Source organism: Scyliorhinus canicula, chromosome 20 (genome assembly GCF_902713615.1).
Source record: "Scyliorhinus canicula chromosome 20, sScyCan1.1, whole genome shotgun sequence".
Classification (NCBI taxonomy): domain Eukaryota; kingdom Metazoa; phylum Chordata; class Chondrichthyes; order Carcharhiniformes; family Scyliorhinidae; genus Scyliorhinus; species Scyliorhinus canicula.
Window position 1 is genome coordinate 47,027,669 of NC_052165.1, and position 12,997 is coordinate 47,040,665.

At 53.3% G+C, this 12,997-nt stretch overlaps 1 protein-coding gene across 11 annotated transcripts in view; it reads right to left on the reverse strand.

Annotated features, from left to right (window-relative positions):
* The window catches only part of nav3 (neuron navigator 3), an 838,834-nt gene that overhangs the window by 340,124 nt on the left and 485,713 nt on the right, over positions 1-12,997 (reverse strand). For 10 of the 11 annotated variants that reach the window (XM_038781097.1, XM_038781098.1, XM_038781101.1 and 7 more), the window contains 2 exons: positions 6,289-6,406; positions 5,606-5,658 (listed from right to left, as the gene is read on the reverse strand). In XM_038781097.1, the coding sequence (XP_038637025.1) occupies positions 5,606-5,658; positions 6,289-6,406 (171 nt within the window). Of the gene's footprint in view, positions 1-5,605; positions 5,659-6,115; positions 6,407-12,997 lie in introns of all 11 variants that reach the window. The other variant, XM_038781102.1, reaches the window with a different exon arrangement.

Below are 12,997 nucleotides of genomic sequence, written 5' to 3' on the forward strand. Positions count from 1 at the left end.
CAGTCGCTCCTCTCCATGTCCTACCTCCTCCATCTCTTCCTCATCAGTCATGAAGGTTTTTAAATGCACAAGTGAACCGCGCCGCTGGGTACTTGGCCCATCGGAGGAGGAGAATTGCGGAGTCCCTGGAGAATACAGTGTTGGGCTCGCTAAAGATAAGCAAATGGCGTTTGATGTACATGCATTCTGGAACACATTGACGCCGCTATCGCGGTGACAGAGAATTGCGATTTGCTGTCAAAACGGTGTCCGCCGTGATTTTGGCATCGGAACCTTTTTTCCGCCCAATCGCGTTTCCCCGATTCCTGCGTCGGCCAACAGAGAATCCCACCCAAGACCTCCAACAGTGCAGCACTCCCTCAGTATCTCAGTAAGCAAATGGGTTCTAGCACTGCCTGCTTTCCCTCACGACAAATTGCAAACTAGAACCAAGCACAATATCAATCATCTGGGAGCAAATAGCCAGGGCATTATCTGGCTGGTTGCGAAATGCATAAATATGAATTCAAATTTATTTAATAAGAATGTCTTTGCTAATCTCCACTCAGCTACAAAGCATCGAAGAAGTGACTTCTGTGTCTGAAATGAATGGCTAGTCTCTGACAAAGCAATGGTCTGTAGCTGTTTATTCCACCATGTGAGAGTCGCAGCATGACTCCTGCGTCTATCTTAAAGGCCAAGGAGAAAATAACTGGCCATAATGTTGGACTGAAACACTATTGTTGCTGGTCTCCAATCAAAAAACATGTGGCACTATGTCCATACACTGGTTCAAAGATATTTTAAACACACTCAGCGTTTGACATGCTTGGTTACACTCTGTGTTTGATGCACTGGGTCACGCTCTGGTGATTTACACACTCTGGTACATGGTGTTTGACAGACTCGGTGTTTGACACACTGATTTACACACTCGGTGTTTGACAGACTCAGTATGAACACGCACAGTGTTTGATGTACTCAGTGTTTGACACACTCAGCCACACGGTGTTTGACACACTCGGTAATCAACCAATACAATGTTTGACATGCTCAGTGTTTGACACGCTCGGCAACACTCCGTGATTTGCACATTTGGCCAGACTCGATGATTTACACACTCGATCTTTAGCATGCTCTGTCACACTGTGATTCACATCAGTGTTTGACACACTTGGTCATTGACACATTGATTTCTGCCATACTTGGTCACACTCTGTGTTTGACATTTTCAGTATTTGACACGCTCAGTCACGCTGGGAGATTGTCAGACTCGGGCGGGATTCTCTCGGCCCACACTGGGTCGGAAATCGCCGGTCCGCCATTGACGCCGGCGCAGTCAGAGCTGTGCCAGTCGGGGGCGGCTCTACGCGGCCCCCCAGGCGATTCTCCACCCAGAGTGGGCCGAGTGGTTGCCAGAAAAGCCCGAATCCCACCGGCGCCGTTCACATCAGGTCTTACCCGGCGGGACCTCGGCATCCATCCTGCCGTACTGATCGGCGGGCCGGCCTCTCATGGTAGGGGCCTCTTTTGCTGCGCGCCGGCCCCTATAGCCCTCTGCCATGTTGCGTCGGGGAGTAGGGAGCTATCACACATGCATGCATTCGCTCAAGTCGCAGTGTGAATGCGCAGACCTGCAGCACACATTTGATGCCGGTATCGGCAGCTGGAGTGGCATGGGTCGCTCCAGTGCCGTGCTGGCACCCTGTACAGTAGAGGATCCAATGATGCTGTTGTTAAACTCTCTAGTTTTTACTACGGCGTCAACTCCTTCAGAGGGGAGAATCTCGCCCTCGGTGTTTGCCACACCTAGGCCTTGATTCTCCGACACCCCGCCGGCTGCCCTATTCTCCGGTGCCGATATTCGGGTGGCAGCGGGATTCCCGCCACGCCAGTTGGGAGCCGTTGACAGTGGCCTCCTGGCGATTCCCCGGGCCTCGATGGGCCGAGCGGCCGTCCAGTTTTGGCTAGCCCTGCCTGCGTGAATGACTCACCTCATGCACGGCGGAATCTGGCAGATGTGTGTGCGGTGGCGGTCCTCGGGGGGGGGTGGAAGGGCACGGTGGCCTGGCCCATGATTGTGTCCTATGGCCGGCTTGTTCCATGGGGGGAGTTCTTTCCTCTGTGCCGAGCCCCTGTAGGGCTCCGCCATATTACCCGGGGGCCGGCGCAGAGAAGAGAACCCCCACGCATGCACGCAAATACGCCGGCCGGTCTGCACATGCACGGAAATACGCCAGCCAGTCCGCGCATGTGCGAGATCACGCAGGCCGTTCCGCGCATGCGCAAACTCGTGCCAGCCCTTCGGAGCCAGCTGGAGCGGCGCCAACCCCTCCAGCGTCCATCTAGCCCCAGAAAATTCCTCACTTTAGCGGGCTTTTGACGCCGGAGTGTTTGGCGCCGGTTTTCCCGCCGGTGTGGGGACTCAGAAGGGAGAATCCCGCCCCAGGTGTTTGTCACACTCGGTCATACTTGGTGATTGACACACTCGATCACACTCGGATATTGATAACACTCGATGTCTGACACACTTGTTCAAACTCAGTGTTTGACATGCTCCGTTATACTCCTAACTGACACACACTGTGTGAGACACACTCGGTGTTGGATACACTCGGTGTCGAAGGGCTGCTGTGGGCCGGCGTGTTTCCTGCGCATGGACACGGAGTTTCTTCTCCACGCCGGCCATGGCCAGGCCCTACAGAGGCCGGCGCGGAGGGAAAGAGTGCCCTCACAGCACATCCCCGCCCGCAGATTGGTGGGCCCCAATCGTGGGCCTGGCCACCATGGGGGCATCCCCGGGGCCGGATCCCCCCCCCCCCCCCCCCCCCCCGCCCCCGAGAACTCCACAAGCCACCTTCCAAGCCAGGTCCCGCTGGGATGGACCATGTTTATTGCACGCTGGTGGGGCTTGCCAAAAACGGGCGGCCACTTGGCCCATCGGGGCCCGGAGAACTGCAGGAGGGGGGGGGGGGGGGTGGGTGCCAATGGCCCCCGACCGCTGCAGCGTGATCTCCGCAGACTTGGTCACACATTATGTTTGACGCACTCGTCACACTCGGTGTTTGAAGCGCTCGGCCCGTGGCACTCTCGGCCCCTGGTGCTCTCGGCCCGCGGCGCTCTCGGCCCGTGGTGCTCTCGGCCCGCGGCGTTCTCGACCCCTGGCGCTGTCGGGCCGCGGCACTCTCGGCCCCTGCCGCTCTCGACCCCTGGCGCTGTCGGGCCGCGGCACTCTCGGCCCCTGCCGCTCTCGGCCTGCGGCGCTCTCGGCCCGCGGCACTCTCGGCCCCTGCCGCTCTCAGCCCCTGGTGCTCTCGGCCCGCAGCGCTCTCGGCCCCTGCCGCTCTCGGCCCCTGGCGCTGTCGGGCTGCGGCGCTCTCGGCCTGCACCTCTCTCGGCCCGCGGCGCTCTCGGCCCCTGGCGCTGTCGGGCCGCGGCGCTCTCGGCCTGCACCTCTCTCGGCCCTCGGCACTTTCGGCCCCTGCCGCTCTCGGCCCGCGGTACTCTCGGCCTGCACCTCTCTCGGCCCTCGGCACTTTCGACCCCTGGTGCTCTCGGCCCGCGGCGCTCTCGGCCTGCACCTTTCTCGGCCCTCGGCACTTTCGGCCCCTGGCGCTCTCGGCCCGCGGTACTCTCGGCCCGCGGTACTCTCGGCCCGCGGTACTCTCGGCCCGCGGTACTCTCGGCCCGCGGTACTCTCGGCCCGCGGTACTCTCGGCCCGCGGTACTCTCGGCCCGCGGTACTCTCGGCCCCTGGCGCTCTCGGCCCCTGGCGCTCTCGGCCCCTCGCACTCTCGGCCCGCACCGCTCTCAGCGCCTGGCGTTCCCGGCCCCTGGCACTCTCGGCCTGCACCTCTCTCGGCCCTCGGCACTTTCGGCCCCTGGCGCTCTCGGCCCGCGGTACTCTCGGCCTGCACCTCTCTCGGCCCTCGGCACTTTCGACCCCTGGTGCTCTCGGCCCGCGGCGCTCTCGGCCTGCACCTCTCTCGGCCCTCGCCACTTTCGGCCCCTGGCGCTCTCGGCCCGCGGTACTCTCGGCCCGCGGTACTCTCGGCCCGCGGTACTCTCGGCCCGCGGTACTCTCGGCCCGCGGTACTCTCGGCCCGCGGTACTCTCGGCCCGCGGTACTCTCGGCCCGCGGTACTCTCGGCCCGCGGTACTCTCGGCCCGCGGTACTCTCGGCCCGCGGTACTCTCGGCCCGCGGTACTCTCGGCCCCTGGCGCTCTCGGCCCCTGGCGCTCTCGGCCCCTGGCACTCTCGGCCCGCGGCGCTCTCGGCCCGCGGCGCTCTCGGCCCGCGGCGCTCTCGGCCCCTGCCGCTCTCGGCCCGCGGCACTCTCGGCCCCTGCCGCTCTCGGCCCGCGGCACTCTCGGCCCCTGGCACTCTCGGCCCCTGCCGCTCTCGGCCCCTGGTGCTCTCGGCCCCTGCCGCTCTCGGCCCCTGGTGCTCTCGGCCCCCCGGCGTTCTCGGCCCCTGGTGCTCTCGGCCCCTGGCGCTCTCGGCCCCTGCCGCTCTCGGCCCCTGCCGCTCTCGGCCCCTGGCACTCTCGGCCCCTGGCGCTCTCGGCCCCTGCCGCTCTCGGCCCCTGCCGCTCTCGGCCCCTGCCGCTCTCGGCCCCTGCCGCTCTCGGCCCCTGCCGCTCTCGGCCCCTGCCGCTCAGCCCCTGCCGCTCTCGGCCCCCGGCACTCTCGGCCCCCGGCACTATCGGCCCCTGCCGCTCTCGGCCCCTGCCGCTCTCGGCCCCTGCCGCTCTCGGCCCCTGGCACTCTCGGCCCCTGCCGCTCTCGGCCCCTGCCGCTCAGCCCCTGGCACTCTCGGCCCCTGGCGCTCTCGGCCCCTGGCGCTCTCGGCCCCTGGCGCTCTCGGCCCCCGGCGCTCTCGGCCCCGGCACTCTCGGCCCCTGGCGCTCTCGGCCCCTGCCGCTCTCGGCCCCTGCCGCTCTCGGCCCCTGCCGCTCAGCCCCAGGCACTCTCGGCCCCTGGCACTCTCGGCCCCCGGCACTCTCGGCCCCCGGCACTCTCGGCCCCCGGCACTCTCGGCCCCCGGCACTCTCGGCCCCCGGCCCTCTCGGCCCCCGGCACTCTCGGCCCCCGGCACTCTCGGCCCCCGGCACTCTCGGCCCCCGGCACTCTCGGCCCCCGGCACTCTCGGCCCCCGGCGCTCTCGGCCCCCGGCGCTCTCGGCCCCCGGCGCTCTCGGCCCCCGGCGCTCTCGGCCCCTGCCGCTCTCGGCCCCTGCCGCTCTCGGCCCCTGCCGCTCTCGGCCCCTGGCGCTCTCGGCCCCTGGCGCTCTCGGCCCCTGCCGCTCTCGGCCCCTGCCGCTCTCGGCCCCTGCCGCTCTCGGCCCCTGCTGCTCTCGGCCCCTGGCGCTCTCGGCCCCTGGCGCTCTCGACGCGTGAGATGTAATCATAGCTCCAAGTTCAAATGAATAACCAATTGCACAATTTGTACATGACCTTTCACTGGTACAACAGAATTTCGTCATCTGACAAATGACATGCTTTAATAATGAAGTAGAGCAAAATATTTACTTTTCAAATCCCTCACACATGTCCGTGCACTTTTTGCTCTGTAATTTTTGCTATTTCCATCTATTCAATCAGGGAAAAGCATTGAAATGTCTTACCATCTGGGCCTGGCTTCTTGGGCAACTGTTGATAGCTTCAACCTTCTCATTGGCTGTAATAAATGCAAACAGACAATAAACTCTGACTGGAGAATTAGAGATAACTCTGGAACATTCGCAGCAGACTATCAAACTCTATCTGCACCCACAGCCAGCATTCATCACAGACTCCAGGCAGAGGTGAAGGTGACACAGTGTTTGGAAAACAATTTGAACACAGCATGCAATACTACCCCGACAGAACGACATTTGAGGTGAGCAAGGAAACAGGGACGTTTGCAAAAAAACAAAAACGAAATCACCAACCACGACTAATCTGAAACTCTCAGCAAGTGCCTTGCCTGGAGGTGGGATAACATTTCAAGGCTGCTTAGAAAAGTCGGAGACACTTGCACAGTCACACATGGAGACCACATGGTATTAGAGAATGTGCACTAACTACCCACAGAAATATTGTCCAAATTATATAGATTAACCTCCTCTTCAGGCGTAATCTAACCAGATACTCACTTCCTCTTAAACTCAAAGTACTTTAATGTTCGTACACTTCTAGCAAGAGTCTGTAATCCATGGAAATGTGATGCCCTATTGTCAGGCAATGTTATTCAGTGTTGAACTCGCTGCTGAAACATATTCTATGAAAACACTCGGCATGCTGTGATCCCACTGGGTTTTGTTCTCACCAATGATCTGAATGATTTCTGCCAACAGAACTCCATCAGCCACGTCCTGTTGCAAATCCTTGATCAGTCGTTTATGACCAGACCTGGCCAAGTAATGGTTGGCCCAATCAGTGTAAATCTGTGTAGCAAGAGAGAGAGAGAGAGAGTCAAAATTCTTTCAGCACAAACTCTGGCTGAAGCACAAGAGCTATTTTGGATCAAACTGCCTCCACGGCGAGCGTTTTAAAAAAGGAAACTGCTTTGAAGAGATTTTACATTGCTCCTATTTGAATATGAGTCACTTTCAGCTAACACAAAAGGGTGGTGTCATACTGACAACACACATTCAAAAAATGTTACTCTCACTCAGGAGAAATGTCTTTACCCAGAGAGTGGTGGGAGCATGGGACCCGCTCCGACAGGGAAGCGGTTCAGGTGAATAGAGTAGTCTATGCATTTAAGGGGAAGCTGGAGAAACACATGAGGTGGAGAGGATCTGCTGATGGGGTCAAATGAAATAGGGCTGAGAGGAAACCTGTGTGGAGCAAGTCGACTAGCATGGAGCAATTGGGCCGAATGGTCTGTTTCTGCTCCATGGTTAGGATGCACCTGGGGGGGGGGGGGGGGGGTGTTAAAACAAAACTTGCTCTCAGGTTGTTGGTGGTGATAACAGTAGCAAATAGAAAGAGCTAGGAATTTCCAAAACTACAAGCAAAAGCGCTTTCCCAATCTGTACAAGTCCCTCATTAACTCTCGATTCTCCACAACAATTAGAATTTGTGAATTCTATCAGAAAAGCATTTGGAACTCTGCCAAAATCATCAGACAGGAAAAATCATCAGTGTTCACAGCTAGAATTCAGAACGAATCACACAGCAAGGAATTATTGCAGTCTAACAGTTCCTCATTAACCTGCTCACCAATTTTACTAAAGGCAATAAAACACACACTCTCATTATCTCCCTCTCTCTTGCACAACCACATACAGGTGTGCACACACGTACACACAAACATTCACTCACATGAACACTCACTCACATAAACAAACACACTCACTCACTCACACAAAAAATTCACAGACACACAGGGGCACATGCACACACTCACTCACTGCATGCACACACATACATACTTACCCACACATGCTCGCTCGCACTCACTCACACATAAACACACACTCACACAGATACACTAATTCACACTAACATCACTCATTCACACAAACATTCACTCACTCACAGACGCACTCACACAAACACACATGGGCACATGCACACACTCACTCATTGGCATGCACAGACTCACACACACACTCACTCAAACATCCACACACACTCACTCAAACACCCACACACACAAGCACACACACTCACAGGCATGCAAGTACACACACACATACATAGTTATTCGCACACACACACTTGCACACACATTCGCTCACACCAACTCACACACAGACACACTCACATACACACACATACTCACACAAACACACTCACCAATTCACACAAACACACTCACAAACATTCACTCACAAACACACACATGCGCACACACGCAGGCACACAAGTGCACATGTACACACACACACACACATTCACTCACAGATACATACACACTCTCACACTCCCATTGCTCATACACTCAGTCTCACACACAAACACTCACACTCCCATTGCTCATACTGTCACACACACTCACACACACTCGCACTCCCATTGCTCATACACTCAGTCACACACACACGCACTCACACATAAACTCACTCATGCACACACACATACCCACACACCCAGACCCTCACTCATACATTTATACACGCACCCATATAAAAACACTCACTCACTCATACACACACACATTCTCACACCTATGCACACTAACACACACACATTCGCTCACAGTAACACTCACACATACACTCACTTGCACACTCACACGCAGGCATCCACACACACTCGCATCCTCATACCCGCGCACACTAATGCTCACACTCACTCACGCAAATACCCACACTCTCACTTACACTAACACAAGCACCCACTCATTAACACTCACACAAACACTCACACACCCACACACTAACACTAGCATTCACACTTACTCACAGACATCCGCACAAACACACACCTGCACATATTAGTACTCGTACAAAGCTCAGTCACACCAACACTTCAACTCACACTCATACACTCACTCACACAAACAAATCAACACACAACACAGAATTATTAAAACAAGGAATATTTTCTCATCCACGGTATCCAGGTTGCCTGGGCTTGGTTTTTCAATCTCGCTCAGAATTAATTCCTGAAGAAGGTTCAGAGGGAATTAACGTAACTGAATAAATTCCCGAATACTATTCTGCATCCCCGTGACTGTTAGCATCGGAGCAGTGCCCCCTGGGGTTGTCCCTGACATGTTTTTGATGCAGTCCAAACCATATTCTGACCTGTTTCATTTCTGAATATTTTCAAATCTATGAAAAGGTGATAGAAATGGGAATGGATTTCCTTGGAGCAATTACAGGCATCAGTGCATGTTGGCATTTGAAGTTCAAAGACCACTTCAAGGCCCATTTAAACACAGCGATTAGTGAAACCACAAACAAATAATAAATTGCAGATGCTTGAAGCTCAACTAATTTGAAGCGGAACTGTGCCAAATTCTTCTTGTCACTTAAGTTGGCATCGTGTCCCGATTTTAGCCTGTGGAAGGCCAGTGGTAGCAGATTCAGCGAGATGTTGGATAAATGTTTGAAGGAGAAATCAGGCCTATGGAGTAACGAGCAGGTTGAGTGGGACTGATTATAGTTGGTAAAGATATGATGGATTGAATGGCCCCCTCTTGTGTGATTCTGCATATCCACGTGTAAATAAATAAATTAATTCCCACCGATTCCTATAAGTCTGGTGTTGCTGAGTGTAACACATCCTTTATGTTTATGTAGGTAAACATCAATGTTTACCCAACTTCCCAACAGAGGTCAGAATGACTAAAAGTGTAACTCTGGGTTATAGTGATGAGGCTGTGATCACCAACACAGAAGAGGGTCATGGGACTGGGAAGCCAAGGCCGTCTTCCTCAGGGCTGGAAGCAAGGAGGTCCTTGAACATATGTGGGATGGTGTGTGTGTGTGCACATGCGTGCCTGCATTCCATCCGGCATGTGTGTGCGCGTGCCTGCACGAGTGCACATACATGTATATGTGTACATGCACGTGCAAGCATGCACGTGGGACTGCATGCCTGCATGTACATGCATGTGTACATGCCTACGTGTATGTGTGTGTGTACCTGACTGTGTGTGCAGATGTGCATGTGGGATTGCATGCATGCGTGTGTGCCTGCATGCGTGTCTGCGCTTGCATGTGTGCATGCATGTGTGCATGCCTGCACATGTCCCTGCGTGCATGAGTGCATATGCACTCGTGCACGCAGGGACATGTGTGCATGCTTGTATGCATGCTTGAGTGCTTTTGTGCGTGTTTTGTATGTGCATGCAAGCATGCCGGAGTGTGTACATGTGTGTGCTTGTCGAAGTGTATGCATGTATGCCTGAGTTTGTGTGTGAGCGCATGCGTGCCTAAGTGGGTGTGTAATGCATGCCTGCCTGATTGCGTGCATGTATATTTGTGTGCACATGCACATATGCCTGCGTGTGCATGCATGTTAGTGCATATGCACCAGAGTATGTGTGCCTGAATGCGTGTGTGTGCATGTTGTAATCTTTGAGAATTTGAGCAAAGCTGAGCAGGGACTTCGCAAAACCACCAAAAGAACACAGTAAGAAACCAGGACAAATGATTGGTCTTCACTGGCTCACCCGACAGAATGATCAACTCATCCTAAACTCTGCTGCCTGTAACCTAACTCACACCAAGCCCCATTCCCCGATGTCACTGACCTATATCAGCTTCTACTCCAGTAAAGCCTCGAGTGCAAAATTCTCATCGTTGTTTTCAAATCAGACTATGACCTCAGCTCTGCCTATCACTGTAAACTTCTATTTCTTATGTCACACAGGGATTACTAGATGAAAATTGACCAGGGGCCATTTCCTTCACCACTGACCATCCTGAAAGTCACATGATACAATGATAATGGAGTTACTGACCAATCAAAGTGACCAATCCCTATCAACAGAGCCAGACATGAGGTGAGGAAAACACCCAGTGATGGAAAACCATGGGGCAGACGTCACCAAGTACGTTAAACCCACCACAGGCCTTGGCTCAACTTACTCATATATTTATACCAGTGATATTATTGAAGAAAATCATTACATTTCATTTTTTAAAATAAATTTAGAGTACCCAATTATTTTTTTTCCAATTAAGGGGCAATTCAGCATGGCCAATCCCAGGTCCGGTATTCGAACCCGGGTCCCCAGTGTCATAGTACCAGTGCTAACCACTGTGCCGTGCTGCCCCTATATTTCATTTTTAAACTCCCCTTTTTAAGTTTACCTGCTTCAGATTCCCCAAGACTAAAGATCTCAATAGCCCATTGCTATCTGTTACCAAAAAGGTTTTCACCACATGGACCATAAGACGTGGGAGCAGAAGTAGGCCATTCGGCCCATTGAGTCTGCTCCGCCATTCAATGAGATCATGACTGATCTGATGTGATAATCCTCAACTCCACTTTCCCGCCTCACCGCCCTAACCCTCAATTCACTGACTGATTGAAAAATCGGTCTATCTCAGCCTTGATCATAGTTAATGACCCAGCCTCTACTGCCCTCTGTGGTAAAGAATTCCACAGATTCACTACCCTCAGAGAAGAAAGAGAACCAGGTAGGTGCTGTTCATAGTGATACAACTATGAATCAGGAATCCAACTGGAAAAAGGCTCTCTCCCTCTCTGTAAGATTGAAAGGCCAGGGGCCCTACCAACTTATCCACCCAATCTATATGGTGGAGGTAGTGGGGGCAGACAGCAGAGAACAGAAATAAGAGAAGACAGATTGTTTATATTGGACCAAACCCACAGAACAAGGACAGATGAAAGACAAGACTGTCACTGCAATACTGACTATGTGCTACATTGTCAGAAGTTCAGTTCTTCAGATGAAGCATTAAAACATTCAAAATAAGAATCCATTAACATCGAGTCTAATTATTCCCTGACCTCTCAGTGTGGTTCATCTGAAGATTACACTGGGTAATTCACTAGCTCCAATGTGGTGAGACATTGGCTGTAGTAAATTATTCAATTTGCTGATCACCTTCCTGTCACATTTCACGTTGAGATTTCAAATGAAGTGCAGTCATTTTACATTTACAGTCATAGGATGTAGGGTTAATGGTTAATAGACAAGACTGGGTCAATCTAATACACCGCGTTTTAAAATTCACTGCTGGTGAGTGGGGGAAGAGAGAGTATAATTACAGTGTGACAAGTTTACACAAACATGAACTCTTTATAATAAAATAATTGACAGCAAGTGTGTGCGAGCTGCAAAGTGTGTGCGAGCTTCAAATGTAACATTTTGAATGGATAACATAGAATTTACAGTGCAGAAGGAGGCCATTCGGCCCATCGAGTCTGCACCGGCCCTTGGAAAGAGCATCCCACTTAAGCCCCACACCTCCACCCTATCCCCGTAACCCAGTAACCCCAACCAACCTTTTTAGACGCTAAGGGCAATTGAGCATGACCAATCCACCTAACCTGCACATCTTTGGACTGTGGGAGGAAACCAGAGTGCCCGGAGGAAACCCACGCAGACACAGGGAGAACGTGCAGACTGCGCACAGGCAGTGACCCACGCCAGGGATTGAACCTGGGACCCTGGCACTGTGAAGAAACTGTGCTAACCACTGTGCTACAGTGCTGCCCCGTGATACACATAGATAGCATTCCTCAGACTTTGGTCCTTGAACATCCTCCATTTCAATCAGATCACCATTGACAGCTGTCCTAATTTCTGCAATTCTCTCCCTAAGCCTCTCCATCCCTCCCTTTCTATACATCTCTCATCCCCTTTAACCTGATTCTTCTAACCTGCTTGACAAAATATTATTGACCACCAGTCCCTATTATCCCCCTACATTAAGAAGTCTTACAACACCAGGTTAAAGTCCAACAGGTTTGTTTCAAACACTAGCTTTCGGAGCACTGCTCCTTCCTCAGGTGAATCTGAGCAAGGAACAGTGCTCCGAAAGCTAGTGTTTGAAACAAACCTGTTGGACTTGAACCTGGTGTTGTAAGACTTCTTACTGTGCTCACCCCAGTCCAACGCCGGCATCTCCACATCATCCCCCTACATGGCTCAGTGTCTATTTTTGTTTGACAATTGCTCGTGTGAAACACCCTGGGACATTTTACTATGTTGAAGGTGCAATTATCCAGGAGACACGAGCAGGAAGGCTAACATAGTTTATCCACAATCGTACAACAACGGAGTCCCAATCCGCGACGACTAGCACTCCCCGTCTTGTTTAGGTCCGGTATTTATAGGGCTCAGTTAACCAGTCCCAGCTGGGTGGGGCTCCACCCATTACCCAGGAAGCATATACTCCACGAGCGCCACTGGGAGATCTATTAGTGACCCCCCCCCCCCCCCATGCTCCTCATGGGAATCATCACAGAAGGCACTATATAAATGCAAGTTGTTGTTGTAAACTCGGCTGACATATTCCGCGTGTAATACTGAAATATTGTCACATGAGGGCGTGATCTGTACACTAAAGCATTACTGAAGCTGACAATCCTGATCTCAATTC